This window comes from Eschscholzia californica, unplaced genomic scaffold, assembly GCF_041429995.1.
Source record: "Eschscholzia californica isolate CP2 unplaced genomic scaffold, dmEscCali1.0.p SCAF_6, whole genome shotgun sequence".
In the NCBI taxonomy this organism is placed as follows: Eukaryota; Viridiplantae; Streptophyta; class Magnoliopsida; order Ranunculales; family Papaveraceae; genus Eschscholzia; species Eschscholzia californica.
This window is the reverse complement of record NW_028238483.1, coordinates 18,415,638-18,440,340: the sequence shown is the minus strand read 5'-3', so window position 1 is coordinate 18,440,340 and position 24,703 is coordinate 18,415,638. Positions and strand designations below refer to the sequence as shown.

General features: G+C 36.2%; 4 protein-coding genes across 4 annotated transcripts; all 4 read right to left on the bottom strand.

Annotated features, from left to right (window-relative positions):
• Positions 1-241: 241 nt before the first annotated feature.
• LOC147532165 (putative polygalacturonase At3g15720) lies at positions 242-4,651 on the bottom strand. The gene is made up of 11 exons (XM_086649912.1): positions 4,352-4,651; positions 3,325-3,486; positions 2,996-3,133; positions 2,527-2,700; positions 2,358-2,375; positions 1,700-1,907; positions 1,524-1,605; positions 1,068-1,176; positions 682-798; positions 421-576; positions 242-313 (listed from the first exon to the last, which is right to left on the bottom strand). Exons 1-11 carry the CDS (start codon positions 4,649-4,651, stop codon positions 242-244), a joined length of 1,536 nt encoding a protein of 511 aa, XP_086506038.1.
• Positions 4,652-4,762: 111 nt separating this feature from the next.
• LOC147532164 (uncharacterized) lies at positions 4,763-7,676 on the bottom strand. The gene is made up of 3 exons (XM_086648067.1): positions 7,080-7,676; positions 5,733-5,888; positions 4,763-5,314 (listed from the first exon to the last, which is right to left on the bottom strand). Exons 1-3 carry the CDS (start codon positions 7,635-7,637, stop codon positions 5,009-5,011), a joined length of 1,020 nt encoding a protein of 339 aa, XP_086504193.1. The 5' UTR covers positions 7,638-7,676; the 3' UTR covers positions 4,763-5,008.
• A 13,747-nt stretch (positions 7,677-21,423) lies between these two features.
• LOC147532163 (GDSL esterase/lipase At5g45910-like) lies at positions 21,424-22,733 on the bottom strand. The gene has a single exon (XM_086649911.1). The coding sequence runs from the start codon at positions 22,699-22,701 to the stop codon at positions 21,424-21,426; it is 1,278 nt and encodes a 425-aa protein (XP_086506037.1). The 5' UTR covers positions 22,702-22,733.
• A 672-nt stretch (positions 22,734-23,405) lies between these two features.
• Positions 23,406-24,344, bottom strand: LOC147532162 (uncharacterized). The gene is made up of 3 exons (XM_086649910.1): positions 24,086-24,344; positions 23,837-23,887; positions 23,406-23,689 (listed from the first exon to the last, which is right to left on the bottom strand). The coding sequence occupies exons 1-3, from the start codon at positions 24,342-24,344 to the stop codon at positions 23,406-23,408; spliced, it is 594 nt and encodes a 197-aa protein (XP_086506036.1).
• Positions 24,345-24,703: the final 359 nt, after the last annotated feature.

Below are 24,703 nucleotides of genomic sequence, written 5' to 3'. Positions count from 1 at the left end.
ACTGTTCATAGTTTAGATTCACATTCCATTTCCATAGTTAACAAAATTGTTGATCTAAATGAGAACAAGCTGACTTGTTTAACAAAAAACCAGGCTCATTTCGAATGCCATGGTCTGAAATTATAATTGGTAACTCCCAAAAGAATAGGCAAATGATTTATCCGTACCGGTCTCATTCTTAACCAAACTAAACAAGAAAGTAACATATTCAAATCAAATTCGACCCAGAGTTTTGTATTGTTCATAGTTTAAATCCATTATCCATTTCTATTATCGTCAAAACTACTGCTCTTACCAAGAACAAGTCTACTTTCTGAAAAGAAAAAAACAAAATCAAAAACTTGGAATCTGAGGTAGGCATGAAACGATAGGAAAAGTATCGTTAGATATTCCAAAAGCACTGAAACAAGAAGAAAAAACCTTCTCCACTTGATTTCCTGATCGAATATTGATATGATTCATGGTTATATGTTTGCAAGGTTTAGTATCACTGCATCTCAAATGAATGGCTTGATCATTCTCACAAGTTCCATGAAATCTACTGTAACTTACATGACTAACTTCAACAGCAGATGTCTGATTCATAAAATAACACCATTAAATTTGAATTAGTCCACTAATAATAATTAGTTAGTAGTTTGATTATAATGCATGAAAAATATATAGTGATAGAGTTCTTACTTGATTCTTGCAGTTATTTTTTCCATTACAGTAGAATTGGTCAATGATTATTGAATTTCTTACTTGTTCAAGTGTTATTTCATCAAATGATATATTTCTTGCATATCCAGACCCACCCTGAAAATCAACCAAGACAAGGTACAAATACATGTAAATCAACATGAACATTCTTTTATCTTAGTTGTTTCTCTTTGATAGTTTTTTGGTACTACTCTCTCAGCTGGGTTATATGGTTAGACAAGATTTAGAAGAGAAGGTTTGACATCAATCTCTCAACCCGACCGGAAGAGTGGCTGGGCAGAAGGTCATTTTCCAACCGGTAAAATGTAGGAGGCTAATAAACAGGCCCCCCGTCACATTCGAGAGATAAACGAGAGATTAGTTACCTGCCATGTTTTGATTCTAGCTCCATTTGTAGATCGAGTGAATTTACAATTGTGCACAAATATATTTTCCACCTTCTCATGAGCTCCATTTGCTCCTAAGCTTCCAACACTACATTTTTGTATAATAAGAATTCCAACCACCGTTATTTGGCGGTGCTTTTGGAAGAAGAAAATGCAAGAGTTTTCAGAAATAAGTTAACATTCTTTAGTTTAAAAGTTAAATTATCTGTGTCCGAGGCTCTAGATACTTTAACTCAATTCATTTTTGACAGTATTGTTCTCTTGGAAACTAGTAATTGCTAACTAACATAGTACTATTTTCGATGGTGTTGTTCCCCTTTTGTATTGTTTTCCTCCACTTTTTAACAATAGGTATTTATTACTAAAAATAAATATTTTATTTTCTCACAATTGGCCTAAGTAATGGCTTAAGTACTGAAAGATTTAGGAACAAACCTTATGCCATGTCCAGGGCCACAATGCACATTTGAGATATTAATGAAATAAGAACCACCATTAATAGCAACACAATCATCACCTAATATAATACACAAAACCATAATAAAAAAATCAAACATAAATAAAAATCATAATGAGAAAAAGGTATGAAAGGGTAAAGTTGTAAAACGTACCGGTCGAAAAAGAGGAGTCTTTTACTAGAACGTATTTTGATTGACCAATGTCAATGCCATCGGTGTTAGGACTATCTTGAGGAGCAATTACAGATATGTTAGAAATGGTAGCATGGTCGCATTTTGTTATGGAGATATGACCTTTCTGGCTGTTCCTAAATTTCAACCCACTTAAACGAAGTCCATTACACTCCTCTATTCTTAGTGCCTACAACCCACAAAAGAGAAATATCAACAATTCAAGTTGTGTGATTATTCTTGCTTTGTTGGAACATTGTTATTCTTGCAATTTTCCGTATTTAAGTAACGAAAATGAAAAAAGAATTGATCCACAAATTTATTTTGTATTTAAGATTTTTTTATTAGAACTCTGATTCATTTGAAATGAGTATTAGAGACTACGAGTTCATCCCAAGGACCTATATAGCCGTATAGGTATAAAATAAACTAGTTGTCAATACGTGTTTGACTTCAATAGACAATATTTTTTAGCACAAACACTAAATTTGAGGCCGAATAAGCTGCCCTATGTACATTCACATTTTTTTCCAAAGAAAAATGAAAAAGTTCGACTCTAACGCTAGAGAGAGTATTAAGATTTAGAATTAGATTTGTTTGTAGATAAGCAGTGGAGACAACTCTAACAAATCAAGCTTACCGTTGCTCGTTCAAGTTCCTGCAAATAAACAAATCAAATATCAGAATCAATTACATATTAGATAAAAAAGTTAGAGTTTTAGGAAAAGAATGAAATGACATCTGAAATTTGACAAAGGAAAAGGAGAAGATTGGAAATAAAGAAAGAAGAAACAAAAGGTATACATTACATATGAGTTTCCAGAGGTGGATATTAGATCCCACCAAGCAGAACCTTGTCCATCAATTTCACCTGATCCATGAATGGTTAGCCCTTCCACTTTAGATAATATAATCCATCCTTTTTTACCCTTATGCTCATCCCACAATTCAATTTGGTTTGGTGCTATTAGTTTCCCCAAAATCTGCACATACAATGTAATATTGCTATTAAGGATTTCCAATCGATGTCTAAAAATCTTAAAACTTATGGAAGCAATTATTATAAGGAAAATGATCCTCAGCCCGACACGTAACCCGGCCGAAACTCGGCGGGGTGACGTGTCGGGCTGTGATCTAGAGAGAGAAAGTGAAATACTTTATCTTTCTAAATCACAGCCCGACACGTCACCCCGCTGAGTTTCGGCGCGTGCCAGGATGTGTATCACGGTTGTTATTATAAGCCAAAAATAGTTGTTATAATATATGGTCAAATATTACCTGTAAATGAATGTCTTGAGAAGTGCATGGACCTTTCAAAGTTATAGGACTCAACAAAAATATCTTGTCTGATGGTACTTTAAGGGTTGGGGAAGCTATATTTGTTCTACAAATATCTCTCCATGCTTTTAAGAAAGCCTACATGTAAATTAGGGTAAAAATTGTAAATCTTACATAATTAATAAAAGCAATCTGAATCAAACTCTTTAGTTTTGGGAATCGTAATAAATTTTAGTCTATCGAAACTGCAAAAAACTCAAACTTATTTCAAATATGGTACAAAAAATAATTTTGATAGTTATAAGAAGAGGAAAAATAGAATAATTTACATGGGAGTCATCCGTTTTGCCATTTCCAACAGCTCCATAAGCAATCACATCGACAACACCACCATGACCGCTACACTCTTTGATCATAGCAAATCTATCACTGAAAAGCCACCCAATACCTATCCATAATTCCAAAGCTTTCGAAATAATACATAACAAACCCTGAAAAAGATAAAAAAGAAAAATAATTGTTGGTATGAGACATCATAATAATTTATAAAATCTTAAGCAAAAATTTAGTAACTATTTGGAATTCTATGAGTGTAAAAAAGAGATGTGAAAGCTAAATTATGCGAAGATAACAACATAAAAATATACTAGCAATCTTGAAACATAGTTAAGCACTTTCCATCGTGAGTTTACTTGCCAATCCTCACAAATTACCAGTCGAATCCCTCTCGAGACTATTGAAATTGGCGATTAGCCTTTTCCATATCACAATTATATACTAATTGAACTACACACAAGATAACCTAAATGGCCGGAATTACTGAAAAAATAAAAAATACAAGTAAACCATTCTCACCATCTCTAAGACCACCAACTAATTTGTTATTAGAAAAAGAAAAAAGATTCACATGGAAAATAATATTGGGTTTGATCAAGTCATTCATAAATATTTATTTTAATTGAAGTTTTTTCTATCACTCTAACAAGTAAAAATTTATTAAAATAGAGATTATAAATAATATTACTTAAGGTGGATAATTCAGTTAAATAAACTTCATTAGCCTTAAACTTTCTCTATTAATTAGGTTTAAACCGTTTATGATGCCTATTAACTTCTTAATGCATGTGATCAGTTTTGCTTTTTTTCCCCATAAGGTTTATGGACTTATGGACAGACCGAGAGAGGGTGAAGAAAAGAACTTCCAACCAAAAAAAAGTTATTTTCTTCATTTAGTGCGAACCAATGAAAACCGTACACAGTCAGCAAAAATAAAAAGAAATTGATGGATCATTTTCGAAAATAAAATTTGTTTAGGGAGTTTTTGACCAATTTTTAAACTTCTTTTTATGGAAATACGACTGCATAATAAGTTGAGAAGTAAATTTCATGGAAAACTACAACATGTTTTGAATACTGTAGAGATGTCAGAGGAGGATGAAGAATCGAGTCCCAAAAGGGCTCTTCATGATTTCTCCTAGACCGCTTAGCTAGAACATCAGCATTATTGTTACGATTTCTACTAACAAACTGAATACACATACAAGTAAAAAAGTTTCTATATTGTGGTAGCAGCTCTAGACTGTCGTCGAATCTCTCGCGTAAAATCAATCCTACAATATCTTCATTCAACGAGATGAAAGAAGCATCAATGTTCATCTTAACGCAAAACGTCCTAGGAGGAATACATTGAGATGTTCACACTAGTTGGAACCCATCTCTGGGTTAGGTTTGGCGAGAGCTAATAATTGGAGAGATACGACTTAACAATTGGAAAAACCAAAAGAACCACGAGAACACATAACAAGTTCAAGTACAAGTACAATTTGGTTCGAATCATCCCTAAACAATGAAAAAAACATAGTCATCCTTGAATGAAGTTTATAAGAGAATAATAATGTTACAAATTGGCAGCTTCACCAGATTTACTTCTTAAAAACCGACTTAAAATTCAGAAACCTGCCCCAAAGAGGCAAAACCGGGTTCAAATTATTTTACTAAATTGGACTGGAGTCATTATTTTCTCCATACAGCTTCAACTTCGTCGGTTCTGAATCTCTGAGTGAAAGTAGAATCCTCTAATGGAGTCGATATACCGTTTGCGTGAGCAAGGAGTCCAGTGTAAGCAATCATTGCACCATTGTCGATGCAATACCGGTCATCTGTTGCAAATAAGTTTCCGCCTCTTTCGGAGCACATTATTTTCATCATCTCTTGTAATCGCTCATTGCAGCCCACACCTCCAACAATAAGTACATCTTTCTTATCACAATGTGCCATTGCTCGCTCTGTTATCTCCACAAGCATCGCGAACAATGTTTCCTACCAATTTTTTATAAAGATCGTGGTCATTACAGATGCAGAGGAAAACCAACGTAGTAAGGTTTTTTTCTTGACACATGATTGTTGCTAAAGGCAAAAAGAAAGAAAACAGTTGGCTGATAAAAATTACGACAAAAGGTTGCTACAATGTTATCTTTTCTTTGGGGGAGAAGACAGTCAACACAATAACACGAAAAACAGCGTTACAAAGGTAAAGAGGCAAAATGGAACTTCTCAAATAAGTAACGAACTCCCACCATTACCAAATAATGTAAAATTATCATTTTGGTTGACTTTGAACACACTGATATGATAAGTGTGTTCAAAATTACAAAGCTTGTGTAGTTTTCTATTTCTATAGTATCTATATGATAAGAAATAAACTTTATAAAATGGGGAAAGAACAATCACTACTTACCTGCAATGAATAGCATAAATCCGCAGGAGTACATTCATTATTTTTTAGCTTCTCCACGGCGGTGGCTTCGATGTAGCTTAATATTCCACTGAAGGAAACATCCATTCCTTTGACTGCATAAGGAAGGTCTATAAATTGTACTCCTTTCTTCGCAAGCTGGTAAAATATTCAATGTTCATATCCAAGTAAAAAAATAAATAAGAGAAATTTAATTCAAAACTCAAAAGCAGGAACATTACGATTTTCTTATCCTATATTTTGATTTGCGATTATAATCTTGATTCTTGAATCAATCACCAGTACTACTACATAATACATAAAAGAGTATAAAAATAGAGTTGTACTTTACAGTTCTATTCCATTACACACAAAACGTCCACAATCTGAGTGTCTAAAATATGACTACCCACTTATCTAACACGGTAAAAATACTAAGAAGGCGTACCCGTGTCACATACCATACAATTACAATGCCAATGATAGTAATACTGATGGAACACATACCAAGAAGACGTCGGATATGTGGGAAAAGGTAGCACCTTACAACTTCAAAAATGATACTAGTGTCATACTGTCCTAGCTCGTAAACAATTTAACACAAAGACTTGAATATATTGCCTCACAGCGACGAAAACAATGAACTACTTAATTCACTAATCACTATTACCTATGTAACAAAATAAGCGTCAAACGTTATCATGTAGTGTCAAACACTGTGAGTACAAGAATGCTAAACACGAATCCCATATATCATAGTCATAATTATAACGTCATCTATATTTATAGCAAGTCTACATGTACCGACCTATTAAGGTTGGTGGTGGGTACATTCACGCGAACGAAAAACCACCATTAGATGTTCCAATAATGTAAGATATTGAGAACATTAGATAGTCGGTCATCTGTAGAACCTCACAAAATCCCAAAACTATAAGCATGCCACGTATTTATCTTTAGAACATTATACATAAAAGACGTCTACAAGTAGTATTTGATGGCTCTAACACAATTGTGCGTAAATATACAAGATCCACATATAAAATGTAAATATTGACATTAGACCTAAGTATGAAATATGCGCCTACTTTAGTTGAATGGTAACTGTGTGTCTATCCCACTCGAGAGACCAGAGTTCAAATCTTAATGTTTCAGAACAAAAAAAAAGGCTTGAAATCAAGGTGGTGCCTTTTTTCGTATGGTCTTCTAATTCCTTCGAGAAATCCTTTTTCTCTCTTATATTTCTACATTTCCAAATCGAAAACCGAAAACCTAATTTTCGTTTTGTTCTGTACTACTACTACTACTACTACTACTAATAACAATAATCAAATGAATGAAATAGATTACCTGCTCAATGTTATAACCTGGGCTAGGATCATTAGAGAGTGTTAAAACCCTAGCAAATCGATCTAAACAATTTCCAACAGCAATATCAATGGTTTCCCCAAAAATTCTATACTTTCCTTCACTATAAGCAATAACTTGAGTATTTCCACCACTAACATATAAAACAACAGGATCATCAGCACCAGTAACAATCCTTCCCATTTCAATATGAGCAACACAATGATTAACCCCAATAATTGGTTTCTTCCATAGTTGAGAAAGTATTCTAACAACTATTGCTGATACTTGAAGAGGAGCACCCATTCCTGGTCCTTTAGTATAACATAAACAATCAATTGAATCAATTGAAGTTATATTTGCTGATTTTAGGGCTGATTTGATCAGTGGAATTATGTGTTGAAGATGGTGTTGAGCTGTTTCTCTTGGAAGAAATCCATGGCCGGGAGGAGTTATGTATGTATGACGAGGGTTTGATAAGATTGTTCCATCTAGGGTTACGATTCCTACTCCAATTTTGTTAGCAGACCCTTCAAACCCTAGGGCAATCATTTGTTTCATCTCTGGTTTTAGAGAGAGAGAAAGTAGTTGTAGAAGAAGAAGGTCAAGGGTTTTAGCAGTTGAAGGGCGGGGTTAAGAGTTTTAGAAGATGGCTTCAATTAGATAATACCTGTTATGTCCCTCGACTTTGGTCAAAAGTTGACTAACGGAAAATACATAACTCCTACGTTAGGGCTTCTTTTAGGTTAGGGTTGTCCCCGAAATTATTTTTTCATTTCTCTCACTATTCTGTAGAAGCGAATTTTGTTTAGCAGGTAAGAGTTTCCCCATTCTTTAATCTCTTCATCAGCAATTTGAAAACAAAACTTAGGGTTTCCATAAGGAAAGTTACATGCTTTGTAGACTCTGATTAAACTTTGAACTATCTTGGATCTATTTCTTTAGGTAATTTTGCTTTTATTAGGTTAAACATGAACATGTGATTATTTTTAGGGATGAGTAGATTTTAATGGTTATAGTTAGGGTTTTAGCTTGAATGAGGTTGTTTTCTTCACTGTTTAATCCTATTTTAGGGTTTATGTTGATGGGGAAAAACTTGGCATTCTTTTTGGGTTAAGATCCAAATTTTCAACTTATAATATCATAGCAATCTTGAAATCAACATAGCTTTTAGTAATGATTTTAAAGAGTGAATCTTGATGGGTAGTAGAACTTTTATTTATGTTCATCAAGTAGTTTAATGGAGCTTGAGAGACTAAAATCTTTGAATGTAAATTTGGGAGAGGTATGCAATTTATTCACTAAAGATTTCTCAGATAAGGATAATATTTATATCAATAAAGTTTGGGATTCAGGGAGTTGTTTTAGCTTTATATTATTATAATGTCCATGCTAGAATTCTTATATCTTGTATGTATGATATGTGAACGATGAGGTATACCATGCTTTATATTAGTGAAAAATTTGAAAATGGGTATCTATTCGCTATCCTCGATAATACAATAGCTTAGTAAAGAATCGACTTGCTTCTTCCGTTTTAAGAATAACAAGATACAAACCCTGCTCTTTGCAGTGGAAACACACGCATGTTAGCATCCACACAAAGTGGGTTTCATTATCAAGAAAAGTTTTGAATCATAAATATAGCAGATATTGTAAAAGAAAGTAACTTTTATCTTTCCGAGAAGATGATCTTCGATTCAAATCCTTGCCTTGGAATGAATCGTTCCGCAGTAGGACTGTAGGAGATGGTTTCAAGGTTAGCAGGGTTTCGGTTAAACTAACGATAGACACGTATGAAGTATATTTTGCACTTAATGCGTTCGATTATAATGTGATGAAAATCTGTCGAAATCTATGAAAGTAATGTGTTTATCTACTCGGATATATGAAGTGCTTCTTCACTGCTTGTGTCTCTGACTGAACTGATGATTTTTCTAATTTATTTTGAATAGAGATGAAGGTTAGATCATCCGTGAAGAAGATGTGTGAGTTTTGTCGGACGGTTAAGCGCCGAGGAAAAGTTTTTGTATTATGCACTGCAAATCCCAAGCATAAGCAACGACAAGGCATGTCGACTATCACATCTGATGCCCCATTACCTCCTTTGTATGTATTACTACTTTACCTGATTCTTTCCTCCTTTCCATCGACTGTGAATTATTTATTTGGTTCCTTGCTTAAAATGGTATTGAAACGATATTCTAGAAAAGGCCATACAATTCAAAATCTTCCATATGTTATAGTTATTTCTTGTCACTGTTTAGCATTTTAGATTTTACTTCTTGTTTTTCCCTCAGTGGCCGTTATAACTGTTAGTACATTCGTTTTTTCTGCTTTGACAGTCGAACAAACCGTGATGTCCTGATAGTAAAAAGTAAAGATTGATTGTTATCTGACTGTGTTACATGGCATCTTTTTCCTACAAATTACGTGACTGTTTTCTACAGTACTTCGATTTGATAATAAAGAAACACTATGATACTCATTTTTTTCCGATTTAGGGGCATTTACTTGTTATTTGAACATTGTTTCAACCTCTACCTGAAGAGTTGAGACTTTAGATGCCTAGTTTGTCATGTAAAAGTTAGGTTTTATAGATATCCAGAGAATGTATTCTCATGTATATTTCGGAATTTCGAGTACAGGATTTCAGAGATGAGCACAAAACAAGGGACATCTTCGTTGATCTATAACTGGAAAGCAGGTCTTGCATCAATTTTCCAGAAAAAGCAAGAGCCATCTCTAATCTGTGGTGGAAGGGTTGGCCTAGCATCTCTCCTATACAAACAAACCAAATAGTCCGAGATCCAACAAGCAAGGGCCTTTCTCAGAACTGTTCTCATTTTGATTTCTGGTTTTCAATTTTAGTTCAATTCAAGACTAGTGTAAGGTATACATTAAATCAGAATTTGTTTGTATTAGCGAGTGAAATAAAAAATATTGCTAATATGGAGCTACCAGATATATGATGGTCAATCATAAAGATTGAAGTGAATGCTCAATTTGTAGGGTTTTTTTTTTCAGTATCAGATTCAACTGATTGTCTGGATATTTACACCCCGTAGATATTCTTTTCATGTAGATTTGAAATTGCACAACCTTATGGAATCTGTCTGTACGGCGAGAAGTTTGTATAGGGTGTCTTCGTAGGCGCTCTGCCTTTGTTCTCTTCGCATTTCGCTAGAGTTATTGACTCTGGTCAATCATTTTGACTGAAAATGTCATACTTTTGCAGACTGTTTAGTCTGAAAGCCAAAACCAGGCCTCAGACTGTCCAGGTGAAGTGGTCTTGGATTTGTTCCAGTCTGAGGTCTGCTTTGGCTCTCGGACTATACCTATGGTCTTGGATTGGCGAAGTGGTCTTGGATTTGTTCCAGTCTGAGGTCTGCTTTGGCTCTGGATTGTTTCGAGTCCCAGACCGCTCAAATTTTTCAGAATTGAAGAAACTAATTACTACTATATATAAAGCACTCTAAAATTACTCGATCTCAACTTAAAATCGTCACTTTTCAAGATTTTAATCACTTCAAAACTTTTCAAACAATGGATCAAAAAATAAAACTATAAAAAAATAAGATTTTCGATCGATTTCTAACAAATGGATATCTTTTGAAACACATCTTTGGCCTCTTTGTTCAATGACTGAACTATATACGATATCGATCAAATGAACAGGAAAAAAAATCTAACGGGTTTTGATAAAGATTTTGAGAAAAAACCGAAATGAGAATGGGAAAAGAGAAAAAAATTCAAGGAGTGTTGGGGGCGACAATGAAAAGAAAGAAAGTATGGGGCGCCTACATAGTCACCCGTTTGAATATGCAAATTAGGCCGGCGTTTTGGGTGAATAGGAAAATTTTCCGGAGTGCAAAGATTATGTCAAAACTTGGTCAATTTTGTTTGACTAATTCTTTTTCTAATTGTAGTGGGAAACAACTTTGAATGAAATATTCACTTTTACTTTCTTTCCTCCACAACTCCACCACCATTTTTTTTGGCAACTCTGGTAATAGTTGCCGGCAAACGACCACTTCTGACAACCTTCAATTTTTGTTGACAACCTTTTTTCTCTTCTGTCCGCCACAACCTTTGTTTTTATTCTCTCTCTCCCCAATTCTTCTCGCTTTAGCCGTTTCCTGACGAACAAAATATTATCAGAAACGACATTGGTTTTGGAGATCCCAAACTAGATCGGTTTTCAGACAAAAGGGAATCCCCCCTTCGTCAGATTAGGTAAAGAGAAAAGATTAGAGAGAGAGAGAGAGAGGACAATGAGAAATAGAGAGACAAGGATACATGGAAGTGGTGGACAGAGAGACAAAAAAAATGTTGGGAAAATAGTGGTGGTAGTGGCCGAATTTTGTGTTGGTGGTCAGACTTGGTGTTGGGTGTGGTAGGAGATGAAGAAGAAAAAAAAAAGTGTTTTATTTCCCTCACCATCGAAAAATTAGTTAAAATTCGAATTTTCCCTTTAAAAATTTTACACCTCCATTCCTCTTGTCAGACCATCGATAGCACTCATAGAGGCTCATAGCTACAACCCTCCTACTTTTTTTTTTCTAAAAATTGGTAACCCTAGAAAAATTTGTTATTTCTCCAAAAAAGGGGGCATGTAGGAGTAGATAATGGATTTGGACATTCAAGATCTTCATTGCTCCATCCACATGATTAAGAAAGAATCAAGTAGAAATAGAATCCAAACAAGAAGTTTAAACAATTAAAAGCTGCCATTGTATTATAGAACACAGCCAGTCAAGGATCATGAACTGAGCAACATAAATCAGACGGTCGGTCAAATGTGACACTGTTTCTTTCCATCAGATTGGGTGGGTCCTTTCCCTTCTCTCTTACTTTATCATAGATTAGATTTGATATGACTTGACTTTACCCTGAGTTATTGTACGAACCCTAAAAATAGCAGGAAGAGTTAACTCATTGTGGGGTTAGTATCAAACGGTCGATTCCAAATAAAGAAAAACCAGAAAACCTCCCACTGCACTACTACAGTTGCCTAAAAATGATTGATCACCCATTCATTATTTCGTATGAACATTTCTGTACATATAATAATAAAGATAATTAAATGTGATGAACTCATTATTTCGAAAACAAAAGATGAGCAAAATCTCATCTTTTAAGTGTCACCAGGTATAATAGCCCCCTATTTTAGTTTTGAACAGAGTGAGGAGGTCTCAGAGGTTAGCTGGACACCTAAGTGCAGCTTAAGCAGATGCTCTGCCTCGAGCAAGCAGAGAGGTGGATTCATGCCCCTGAACTTAGCTCTGATCAGAGAGACAAAGTAGGGAGGTTTGCAGAAGTAAGCTTGGCACCTCGAACTTTACGAAGCCTAAAGAGAACGACAGTTGCGTGGAAAGCCAGATTGCGTCAAAGATCCACTTTTAGCCTATGTACCGTAATGTAAGAAGATCTTTCAATGTCAAAACATAACCATAAGACGTGGCTCTCTTTTAGCCGGTGTCCTCGAACCGCATCATCCCATTAGGTGCTTTGCCACCACTTTCCAAACCTAGATAAGTGCATTTGGTTTGCCCTATAGGGGGGAACTCTTTCACCCACTCACTTAAAAACTTTTTTAACCTACAACATTTGAATGACTTGAGTGTTGGAGAGTTTTTTGAAACCCCATCCCTCCGCACCATCAAATATCATTTTTATTTTAGGGAGAACATTCAAAAGAGTTTACGGAATCAATTTTCTAAGAGGTACTTGGAAACCACTTTCAGTCATCATCATTTTAGCGTTAAAGAAAGGGACTGTCATTTCAGCAACCCCTAATTTTCGTTAAACACGAATTCAACAATTTAGAGCATATGGTTATGCAAGTTCAGTCACAGTACGATCAGTCACTTGAATACTGAAATTACCCATGTCGGGAGAAGGAGACATAACCGGAGAAATTGCTAGATTAAAAGAAGAAAAGAAGTAAGACCGAGGATTTTCAAAGATCCTTTGTGATCTCTATCTTTATGTATATTTCCTTGTGTAATGTGTTTCCTGCTTTGTGTAACTTCTTTATGTTGTATTCATTGAATATTAGTATAATATAACTATACAAAGAGGAAGATCACCTCAGTTTCCTTGATTATTAAGTTCTTTTAATGAGAAAGAAGAAAAGAATCAAACTACTCACTACTGGTTAGTCTTCAGTAAGATCAAAAAGTCAGTGCAGCAGTTCCAAAAAAACCTAGAAACTGGGAATAAATATTATCATTTTCAACAGTGTTTTAACTATTTACCCACCCATGAGTAATAAGTGTTTGAAGGCTCTCCATTCAATTGGTTAAGAATCAAAACCCTAGCTAAGTCTTGTCTCCTTTACTGCCAACAAGTAACAACCTCCCAAATGCTGTCTCAGTATTTCCCATCAAGACTTTCATCCTTTTCTGTATAAATTCTTCTTTAAATTCTACTTATAGATAGATTTCTTATGTATCTTCTGTTCCATCTCTTCTCCTTTCAAATCTTAAGACTGATATGGGTTTTCTAAGGATAAGAAGATTTTGGCTTCTCATTATCATCATCATCTCTTTTGTCTCATTTCTTCCCACTAAACAAGGTAATTCATTAAACTTTCATAAGGGTTTAGGGTTTACCACTTAAAAGAAATGATGATATTTGAAGTATAAAATGTTTTTGTCACTCATATGACCTTATTTTTTATTTTAACCTAATTAATCAAGTTTTATTATGTGCAGGAAGGAGTGGGAGTTCTACTAGTATGATAAGAAGGAAGGTGTTAGTTTTGGGATCAAGACCACCAGAGTGTATAAACAAGTGTTTTAGTTGCAGACCTTGCATGGCTACTTTGGTTATTCCTCATGTTCCAAAAGATGATCAACAACAACAACAAAGGAAGGAGAAGATCAAGAATAAAAAGATGAAGATGATGAGAAATAAAAGAAATAGTTTATTTATGGCCTCAACATCTAAAACAGAAGATGATGATAATTACTATCTCCTCTCTTGGAAATGTAGATGCAAAAATAAGCTCTATCATCCTTGATCATATATGGTATAGTACTTTTTTTTGTTGAAGAATATATATGGTATAGTACTTAAGTATGTAGAGTTTATATTGATTTTTGATATATATTGTTAGATACATATCTGGTCTTTTTCTAAAAGTATGAACAAAAGCACAATCAAGATTATAGACGACATCTAGAAACTAAAAGCAAAATTTACCAACACCATCTTTTCGTACTCTCTGAGGCAGAATAACCTATTGGCGGACGGACTAGCCAAATGGAGCCGGAAGAACAGGCAACATCATGTGTGGCACAACCTGCAAAAGTTAATTTTATGTTGTTCTTAGTTTCTATTTCTGTACGATTCTCAACAAAAAAAAAAAGCAAAAGCACAAATTGCTTTTGGGTCAAAATTGTTATTTTTTTATGCCAAAGATCTAGGCTGACGTTGACTGAAATTGGTCATGGACACAATCACAAGTTTCGTCTACATTTGGTTGTCCAAGCAGCGTATAGTGTTGAACTGTTGATATAAACTCTAAATCCTTGGAGGTCCCAGGTTCTATTCCCCAAGGAAGTGAAATCCATGGTTTATTGAACTCGGGTCATTAAATGTATAAATAAAATAGTTTAGTTGGACTTTTAGGCCCGTAATTCAGTTGGCTTTAGGTTGTTGTCTAGTTGGACTTTGGCCGTTTATGTATAAATGTCATTGCAATGACTATTGTAGTCACTTTCTAAAAACAAATCCCAAAGTTTCCCTAACTCTTTTGGGAAAATTGATTCGGGCCGTTCATGACTTTTCAGTCAATTTTCTACTTTGACTCTCTATTTATGATTGTTTAGTTTTGGTAGACTTGAAATTTCGCAAATTAAAACTTGATTTGTGGTTCATCTGAAATTTATACGTGGATAAATTTTCGGTTGGCTTTTTGGGTTGGATGGTATCATTCTGGAACCACAATATTTGGGGTTAATTCCTTTTCGCCCCCAATGTGTGACCAACTGACCAATTTAGGGGTAGCCAAATTGACCAGTTGGTCAGAAATTGGAGTCAAAACAGAATTAACCTAGTACTTGATTTTGATTAAAATCAGATAGACCTTATCCAAATAAAAAAAATAAGGAGGGTAGAGAGAAGATGATTTGGGTCTTCCCATTTTGGGACAACAATATAACTAAAAGGGTTATTTAGACATTGACCTCCAGTTATTTCGCGATATTAGGACAACACCCCCAAAATGAAAATATGTATGGCGTTGACCCCCATTCTTGAATTTTCCGTTAAATATCAGTTAAGTGGTTCACGTGCCAACCACATACGTGACTTATGACAAATATAGCCTTCACGAAATATTTAGGTTTACTTGCACATTGACCCCTAGTTAATTAGAAATTTTAGTACTACACCCCAGAATAAAAATATGTATGAAATTGACTTCCATTCTCGATTTTTCAGTCAAACATCCGTAAAGTAGGCGCGTGGCAACCACATGCATGAGTTTTTTTATAGGGTTAATTTCGTTTTAGCCCCCGATTTGTGACCAACTGGCCGTTTTGGCCCCGAATTGTGTCCGGCAGTTCGTTTTGGCCCCAAAAAATTCCTAAATGGCCCCAAATTTTTTCAACCTCCCAATTCTACCCCCATGGCATTTCTGTAATTATTTTTTTTTCTTTTTCTTTGTCCACCTCATCTAACAATTACCACATCACTCTGTCCACCTCACCGTTCTTCTCCGGCGAAAAGTCGCCGGCCGGAATAAAAAATTCCGGCCGGCCACCTTTACCAAAAATAAAAAATAAAAAATCTTCATCTTTTTCATTTCTCTCTCTTCTTCATCTCCTTTTCTTCTCTCTCTTCTTCTTCTTTCTTTACCTCTCTCTCTCTCTATAACCCCCTCTCTCTCTCTAACCCCTCTCTCTCTCTAACCCCTCTCTCTCTCTAACCCCTCTCTCTCTCTAACCCCTCTCTCTCTCTAACCCCTCTCTCTCTCTAACCCCCTCTCTCTCTCTAACCCCCTCTCTCTCTTTCTATAATCCGGCGAAGGGGCTCCGCCCCTTCGCCGGAAACCAAACTCGGTCTGGTCGGAAACCAAACTCGGTCTGGTCGGAAACCAAACTCGGTCTGGTCGGAAACCAGACCGAGATCTAGTTTCTACAACCAGATCCCGGTCTGGTTTGAAACCAGATCGAGATCTGGTTGTAGAAACCAGATCGAGATCTGGTTGTAGAAACCAGATCTCGGTCTGGTTTCCGAAGAAAGAGAGAGGGGGTTAGAGAGAGAGAGGGGGTTAGAGAGAGAGAGGGGGTTAGAGAGAGAGAGGGGGTTAGAGAGAGAGAGGGGTTAGAGAGAGAGAGGGGTAAAGAAAGAAGAAGAAGAGAGAGAAAAAAAGGAGATGAAGAAGAAAGAGAAATGAAGAAGATGAAGATTTTTTTTTTTTTTGTAAAGGTGGCCGGCCGGAATTTTTTATTCCGGCCGGCGACTTTTCGCCGGAGAAGAAGGGTGAGGTGGACAGAGTGATGTGGTAATTGTTAGATGAGGTGGACAAAGAAAAAGAAAAAAAAAATAATTACAGAATTTCCATGGGGGTAGAATTGGGAGGTTGAAAAAATTTGGGGCCATTTAGGAATTTTTTGGGGCCAAAACGAACTGCCGGACACAATTCGGGGCCAAAACGGCCAGTTGGTCACAAATCGGGGGCTAAAACGGAATTAACCCTTTTTTATATTATAAGTAACAAATCTAAAACTAACTAAGGACTAAACTTTGTATCTAACAATTATATATCTGAGATCTTCTCTAATCTCTCTAATCAACTAGACTTATTAGACGACCAGATATAGGGGTAAGCCTTTTTTATATGTTTCTCATCGGTAGGCTATCTAATATATCTAGCCAGACAGGTCGAACCCGTCTTTGAGTTAGGGGTATACGTCCTTTTTTTTTACATATGTATATTTTTTTATCTTCCAATTATTTTCTTATGCAAGTAGTTTCTTATGCAAAAATATTAGTTTTTGTTGTTGACTTCAAGTTTTCGGGTATACCAATACTTCTTTGATTCATATAATTGTGTCTTTTAAACATTCAGTTAAAGTGTGTTCTTGGATATATTTAACTACATTAAATATATTTTAGATATTATTATTGGCATTAAATAATCATTGCATGCATTAATACTTTTATATAAATATATTTTTGTTACAATAATATTCCTTTTAACTAAATTGTTTGAATATTTATCTAATACGTCGCATGTGATTTTTTTTTCGTTCTCACTGTGAAGGGGTGGGGTTAAAATTTCGCACCGGGCCTCCGAAATCTCAGCCACGCCACTTCCCCGGATAAGGCCACAACGACTACATACTTTATTACCCATAATTGTGGTGATTCATTACAATAACTGAATATAAACTAAGAGGGCCAAATAGGAAGTTAATCGGTTTTTTAGGAGAGAGAAGCTCCCGCTTGACGTAGGCAGACGAAAAGTTCCTCCTCTCCTTTCTTCCCCAAAACTAACCCTAAACCCACTTCTACCATTAACTTCTCTAAACCACTTATCCTATAAACCATCAAATCCGACATGCACCATCAGTAATCCCTTCCTCGTCACCCACAAACACATATTTCAAAGCTTATACTCCGAAAAACAACAAGTTATACCCCAAAACGCAAACAATAAATCTTCACAACCAAACCATAACAATCACCCAAATATCCCCCTGATTTATCAACTTAAAGCCAACTCAAAATCAAGCAAAGAAAAGTCATAAAAAATCAGCAGCATTTTATCCCCTCACACTATCAATTTAGCTAGCAGATCTAGGGTTTCACTACTAAGCGATTTTAACTTGAAGAAGTTTCGGGATCTTTTCCCATTCCGTTCTCCTTAGCAAGTAGATTAGAGCAATACTTGAAAACATCAGAAGATCCACTAATAGTGAACCAAAAGGTAAAGGGATAAGAAAGTTCATCGCCCAATAAAGAGAGTTGCAGAAGTCTGGTCCAAACCATCAAGCTCCAGAATCGGTTTTTATTCTTCAACAACAGTCGAGAAATCAGTTTAGTGAAGCTCGATCACAGCCAAGACATTAACCGAATTCAGAACAGGGAAGCATATCAAAACTCCTCTAATTATCCTTATTCTCTAGTTTGGATTTATACATAATTATATCGACTTTCCACACGTTGCTGCATGCTCACTTAACCATGAGTTCATCTTGTTTTCATCCTGATAATCTGCCATATGGTATGCTTCATCCATGGGGAAAATATACTTTCTAGTTTCACTTCACCTTTCTTTAGCCATTCCTTCGATAGAACTAAGAACAACAAAAATCATGGTAGAAAGCCTTGTACATCTATTTTTCAATCTGATCTCGAATCTGTCTGTTTATCAGTCAGGTTGTACCTTCACGACAACTTTGATTACAGTTCTTTTCCTTGGCATATAATGATACAATGTTATCGAACAAATTATGATTAGTTTGATAGGATATCCACTCTAGTTTCACCCATCTTGAACCGCAAACAGGTTAGGAACACTAATCGTCCAATAGATGGACTCTTATGCCGATCAATCAGACTAGAATTAAATACCATTCATCTCAATTTTCCCTTCGACCCCGGTCGAAAATCTTCACACATTAATCTACATCATTGTCAAGCAGTTTATGTTGTTTATCTTCCAACTCAATTTTTGTTGATTACATTAGTTCTTGATGATCTTATAGATTTAACTCTGAATCCTAGTTCCGTAACATATTCACTTTCACCCCTTTTCGCAATTTTATTGCGATCGTTTGTCGGATTAGCTGAGTATTTATACTCGAGCTATGACGGCGATCCTATTTTCCAGGTGTCTAACCTGTTTCTACGTCGTAGAATTCGATCGGATATGATCTCTTTATATGGAGAATACTGGCGGGATAACTCGGAATCATCTTTTGATTCCATCTTGCATACATCCCCGTTTCTTCTCGAAACTTTAGATATATGTTTAATCAATCTTAAGTGTTACAGGAAGTTTGGCACACGTTTCATCTTTAAATCAACCAGATGGATTCTCAAGACCAGAAATCACAACATTCTCAAGAAGAGCTGCCAGACACGCAAGCTACAGAATGAGGACTGCGCTACAAATCGAAGCTCTATTATGCACTCCTTCAGTTCTGTTATTTTGTTGTACTTCTTTACTTATTGTAGTGTTTTTTTTTCTTAATTGGTTATTGTAATAGACTCTTTTAATTAATGTATCGCCTTTCAAAAAAAAAAAAACCGAATATAAACTAATATAATCGAATGATTAATTCCTAGAACTCTCTCTTATTTATAGAAAAATTAGGGTTTAGGATTCCCTAGTTTCTCCTAACTAAATTAGGAACAATATAACCTATCTAATATTAAATAGTTACAAGAGATATACGAAATATAAAAAAATATATCTTCAAATATCTTGGACGCCTTGATCGTCGGACCTCTTCATCTCGATCTGTCGCATATCGCAATCCGAAGTATCAATACGGCAAGAAAAAAACCCAACACGGTCTCAAACTCGTCATTTTTTTTAGAAAGGAAACCTTGCATTAAACACGAAAACAAAGTGTCTATTACATTGTCCCTCAGAGAATAAAAAGGAATAGAAGCAAGACAGAACGTTAACGAAATTGAACAGTAAGGGCTAGATTAGTACACTACTCATATCTCTAGGTCATAGGCAGATCTGGCGAGGTTATCGGCACCAAAATTGGAGTCCCTAGGGCAGAATTGAATATCGACGTGATTTTCTGACAGCCTTCCACGGAGAGTAGTAATCTCGCTAGATAATCGCCACGACACCGATGCATCTGTATCAGACAAGATCTGGACCATCGAATTGGAGTCTCCCACAAATATATAATTCCCTTCTCTTAAATCTTCAGCTAGTTCACCCTAATGAGAAGGCTATCATTTCACTATGGAGAGGTGATATCGCCTGAAAGGTTGAAGTCTTCAAACCTAGAAATTCTCCCTCTGAGTTCTTTGCTATAGCCCCCGCTGAGGCTACCCGGCGGTTTGAATATCTACGTGGGTCTCAAACTCGTCATTGTCCTACATTCTAACAGGATTTTGTGTCGACAAATGCCCAAGCACTCATTTGACTCCGAGAAATTCTATTCATCCCTCCATTTTGGTCCCTCCCCTAGCCCTCCGCCGATGACGACATATCACTTGAGTGTGGAGCAATTAGAGAGAGAGAGTGGAGAGAAAATATACTTCAGTGATATGTCGCCACATCAGCGGAAGGCTGGGGGAGGGATCAAAATGGAGGGATGAAAGTGGTATGTCACCACATCGTCGGAGGGCTGGAAGAGAGACCAAAATGGAGGGATGAATAAAATTTTTGTTTGACTCCACCCAAGATACTAAGAAGTGGCCTTTCCCACTAGATATATGTCATTATGTGGAAATGTTTTTTATATCTTTGTAGTTGGGTGAGTATAAAATCTCATATACTATTTGACACAAGAAATACAAAAGAAGACTATCCTTGTTAGTTGTTACGTAGGCATAGGATTGAACTTTGTAGTCCAGTGAGTGCATATGAACTAAGCATAACGGTTAGCTAATCAAACTAGAGAAAAAGAGAACCAGGACTGTGTTTCCTTCTCTCTTCTATTCTTACGTTCTTTGAAGCTTTTGGTGGCTAAGGTATGGCTAGCATATCAATATCTTCTGTTTCTGCCCTTAAGCGAGTTGCATATCTTTTCTGCTATAATGCCCTTAATATGCTTACTTCGTATGTCGTTTACATGGAAATCGTTGGAACGTTTCCATTCAACTCTTTCCTCTCGGGCCTACTTTCTTGTGTTGGTACGACTGTACTTACGGATAAGTAACGATCTATCATACTTTTGTATAGAGAAGAATCTGTGAAGCTAAATCAATTTCAGGAGAGAGAGTATACAACAAGAAAGAGTAGGACTATGTATTCAAAATAGAATAAGGTAAATATATAACAAGTCAGAAATAGAGGAACATAGTAGATTACAAGAAGCAATAAGAGTCCATGAATATAACAAAGTTCTTTCAACAAAAAAAAAAAAAAAAAAAGAATATAACAAAGTTAAAGAGAATGTAAATAACAGAGAAGCCGAAAAGGTAAATTAAAAAGAAGGTAAACACACAGATTAGAGAAAACATGAACATATGCATTTCAAACCAAATTACTTACACGTAGGAAAAGAAGCAAAACTGTAATTTATGAGTAAAATTTCTTGGTTATATATTAGTATCTTGGTCATTAACATAAAATATAAACTACTAGTTCTTATAATTCGAAGCACAATTGAGTTACATAAATCAAATTAAACTATCAATGTGACGTAGAACACTTCCTAGCTGGCATGTCAAAATATGGAACGGTAAAGTTGCCTGAAATAACACTAGAAGCCATTAGTTGATAAGCAGCTTCCGTCATATGCGTCTCGTCCCACATTATGTAGCTCTCTGGGTTCTTACAGACATTGTTCGTCTCGCACGTCTCGGCATTATCTTCATAGAGGTAAGCGTCCAACCCTCTTGCTTCACAACAAACTACTGAAAGTGTATCTCTATTCTCTGTAAATCCGAATTCATCACGTCGCGCGTTGATGAAACGCATCGATGCGGAAGCATAATCAGCGTAGATTATGTTGACATGAGGATATAGCTCTCGAAGTTGTTGAATAGTGAGTTGGAGGAGAGCATTGTGATTATGAACAACTTGGTTCAATTCGTAAATACACCCATTTCGATCATATACATGCTCATGAGGATAGTTATTTTGAGCTCTAGGAAGACATCCAATTGGAATTAGTCCTGCAACCATTACTTGTGTTGCTCCTAGAGATATTAATTCGTTAACGGTACTGGTAATTTCGCTAACCACCCTAGGCACCATATAGATATGGAGTTCACTACTATCTTTGTCTAACATATAGTCGTAAGTACCAATTCCTCCTACGTGAAACAATGAACTCCCAAAAAATTGTTGACAGTCTTCGAAGTTAGAACACAAAGATGGGAGTAGAGTTTTGAACCACTCCATTTGAACACTAAGTGAATTTTTAGTTGAAGGAGCAGATAACGATGACGAGTTGACATCATCAAGAACAGTAGCTCCAATGACGGCAAAGTTTACGCCGTTCTTTAAAGACTTATCTCCAGCCAAGTAGGGTGGTAGGAATGGCAGACCTAGAGATTCGGCTATGAAATCGATGATGAGGCGACCATTAGAGAAACGTCCAGAGGGTTTGTTGAAGAAAGTGATGCCATAAGGAAGAGAGTGAACATCTCCATAAGTTCTGTTGGGACGAATATAACCATGAAGGAAACTCATGTCTTGATCAACACCATTAGGACTTTGATTAACTTGATCCCAGGTGAGGTTAGTAGGGCGAGGAGGAGATGCAGAAATTACGTTTAATTCTTGATTTTGTAAGACATAATTACCGGTATCAGATAAATCATCTCCAAAATTGAAAATTGAAGTTATACATGAAGTTCTACCTTGTTCATTAGTGTTTCCAGCAACACCACTGCCCATTACCCCACTTGCTGCTAACAGTAGTACAAACCAAGAAAGGATACTCATCACATTGGCCATTCCCATAGTTAGTTTTTAGAGAACGAGAGAGATGAGAGAAAGAGATGTTTGAGCAGATAGATAGCTAAGATGGTGAAGTGGTTGGTATTTATGGAGATGAATTGCTTGTTGAGGAGGTAATCCGTTTCCTGTTTATACAAAACTTTCTCAATCAGCAACATTTCTAATTTACAAGAATCTCTTTAGCAACAATTCCAGGGATACTTCTCCAACTCGGACTCTGATTTAAAAACGCCGCCCCAATCCCATTAGTTAGGAAATCCCCATAAATGAACAAATTTTAGGGAGATTAGTTTTAAAGGCGCTCTCATCATGTGGCCTCTCCTTAGAGCAAAACCAGTGTACAGGGGGCCGGGGCTTACAAATTGAATTTGGGAGCCCCAGCCCCCAGGCCACATCGCCCAACCTGGGAGGCCCGGGGCTGGGCTCCCAGCCCCAAAATCTAACCGTTGGGAGTTCTCAACGGCTAGTTGGGAACTCCCAACCGGTTAAATGGGGTGGGTCCCTCACACCATTTAACCCCCCCCCCCCCCCCTTTTTTTTTAAATGTAGAAAATTGTTTTATTTTTAATGTAATTTTATTAAATGTATTTTTTTTAAAAATAACACTTCATTGATTGAAAACCAAATACATAATAAAGTAAAGTAACTCCCTCACAAACACATAATCGAAATATAGAAAAATAAGTAAAATAACGAAAATAGTTCCGTTAGTGGTTGCGATCTTTAGTAGTCCACAAGTGCTCTACAAGATCTACCCTTAGTTGTGTATGAAAATCTTTGTTTTTAACTCGGCCAAGACGATCAAACATTTTTTCGACAACATTTGGCCCAACACGAACTTCTTCTAGAATACTTCCATCAAAATCATTAGTTGCATTAGGTTCTTCATTTTCGATTATCATGTTATGCAATATAGTACATGCCTTTATGATATAACCTAGTGTTTCCACATCCCAAATACGTGCCGGTTCTCGGATAATAGTAAAACGAGCTTGCAATACACCAAAGGCTCATTCAACATATTTTCTTACCGGTTCTTGACGTCTCGTAAAATATTGTTCTTGCACAGATAACGGATTTTGTATGCTTTTAACAAAACAACCCCATTGTGGATATATCCCATCAGCGAGATAATAACCCATATCATGATGATTACCATTAATCTCAGAATTAACAGTTGAAGCCCTACCTGTGGCAATTGCATCGAACAACGGAGAACGCTCCAACACATTGATGTCATTCAATGATCCAGGCAACCGAAAAAATGCATGCCAAATCCATAGATCCGACGATGCAACAACTTCTAGTATGATTGTTGGACTATGGCAATGGCCAGTATACAGTCTGTGTTGTGAGGTCGAAAAATTTTTCCACTCTCAATGCATACAATCTATACTCGCGAGCATTCCAGGAAATCCTTGTTTTTCAACAAGTGCTAAAAGCCTTTCAATATCAGATTCATTAGGAGACCTTAAGTAATGAGGGCCAAACACATTGACCATCGCGAATACAAATTCTCGTAGTGAATCGATTGTAGTCGACTTTCCAAGTCGAAAGTATTCATTAATTGCATCTGCTGGTGTCCCATAAACAAGCATTACCCGACGAGCATGAACAATTGCGTCTAGAACATTGGGATGGGTCATGTCACCAAAGAGAAAAGTTCTAATAATGCATGAACACCTTGCATCTCTGTGTGTAGATTTCGAGCTTGAAGGTCAGAGTCGACTGCCACGTCGAAAATCAGGCTGGAGTTTACTTGAGGAAGAAAGACATGAACAATAAGAAAAGCCATAGCAAGGATGCATCTGGTCCTCTAAATTTTAGAGAATTTACAAAGAAAGATTGAGTCGGTGATCGAAACGATCAGATGCCACGTTCTGATAATGTAAAGTCTCATTAAAAGATAGTTACATGCTTAAAAGAGCCGCGTCGAGATCAAGTTAAAACAAAAGGGCATAAATGAAGCGTCGTTGACGGCTAAAATGGCTACTAAACGAATTCG

Bases quoted from the DNA above. Each gene is read 5' to 3' on its own strand.
- LOC147532165 (XM_086649912.1), bottom strand. From the start codon at position 4,651: ATGAACATTGATGCTTCTTTCATCTCGTTGAATGAAGATATTGTAGGA. The intron at 3,487-4,351 runs GTATTTCCATAA...TATCTTTTTCAG, and splicing joins TCTCAACTTATTATGCAGTC to GGTTTGTTATGTATTATTTC. The intron at 577-681 runs GTAAGAACTCTA...TTTATGAATCAG, and splicing joins AAAATAACTGCAAGAATCAA to ACATCTGCTGTTGAAGTTAG.
- LOC147532164 (XM_086648067.1), bottom strand. From the start codon at position 7,637: ATGAAACAAATGATTGCCCTAGGGTTTGAAGGGTCTGCTAACAAAATT. The intron at 5,889-7,079 runs GTAATCTATTTC...ATATTTTACCAG, and splicing joins CAGGTTATAACATTGAGCAG to CTTGCGAAGAAAGGAGTACA. The intron at 5,315-5,732 runs GTAAGTAGTGAT...AAAAATTGGTAG, and splicing joins ATTTATGCTATTCATTGCAG to GAAACATTGTTCGCGATGCT.
- LOC147532163 (XM_086649911.1), bottom strand. From the start codon at position 22,701: ATGGGAATGGCCAATGTGATGAGTATCCTTTCTTGGTTTGTACTACTG.
- LOC147532162 (XM_086649910.1), bottom strand. From the start codon at position 24,344: ATGACCCATCCCAATGTTCTAGACGCAATTGTTCATGCTCGTCGGGTA. The intron at 23,888-24,085 runs GTATGCATTGAG...CAATTGCCACAG, and splicing joins AATGCTCGCGAGTATAGATT to GTAGGGCTTCAACTGTTAAT. The intron at 23,690-23,836 runs GTTATTATCTCG...GTGTATTGCAAG, and splicing joins TGGTAATCATCATGATATGG to CTCGTTTTACTATTATCCGA.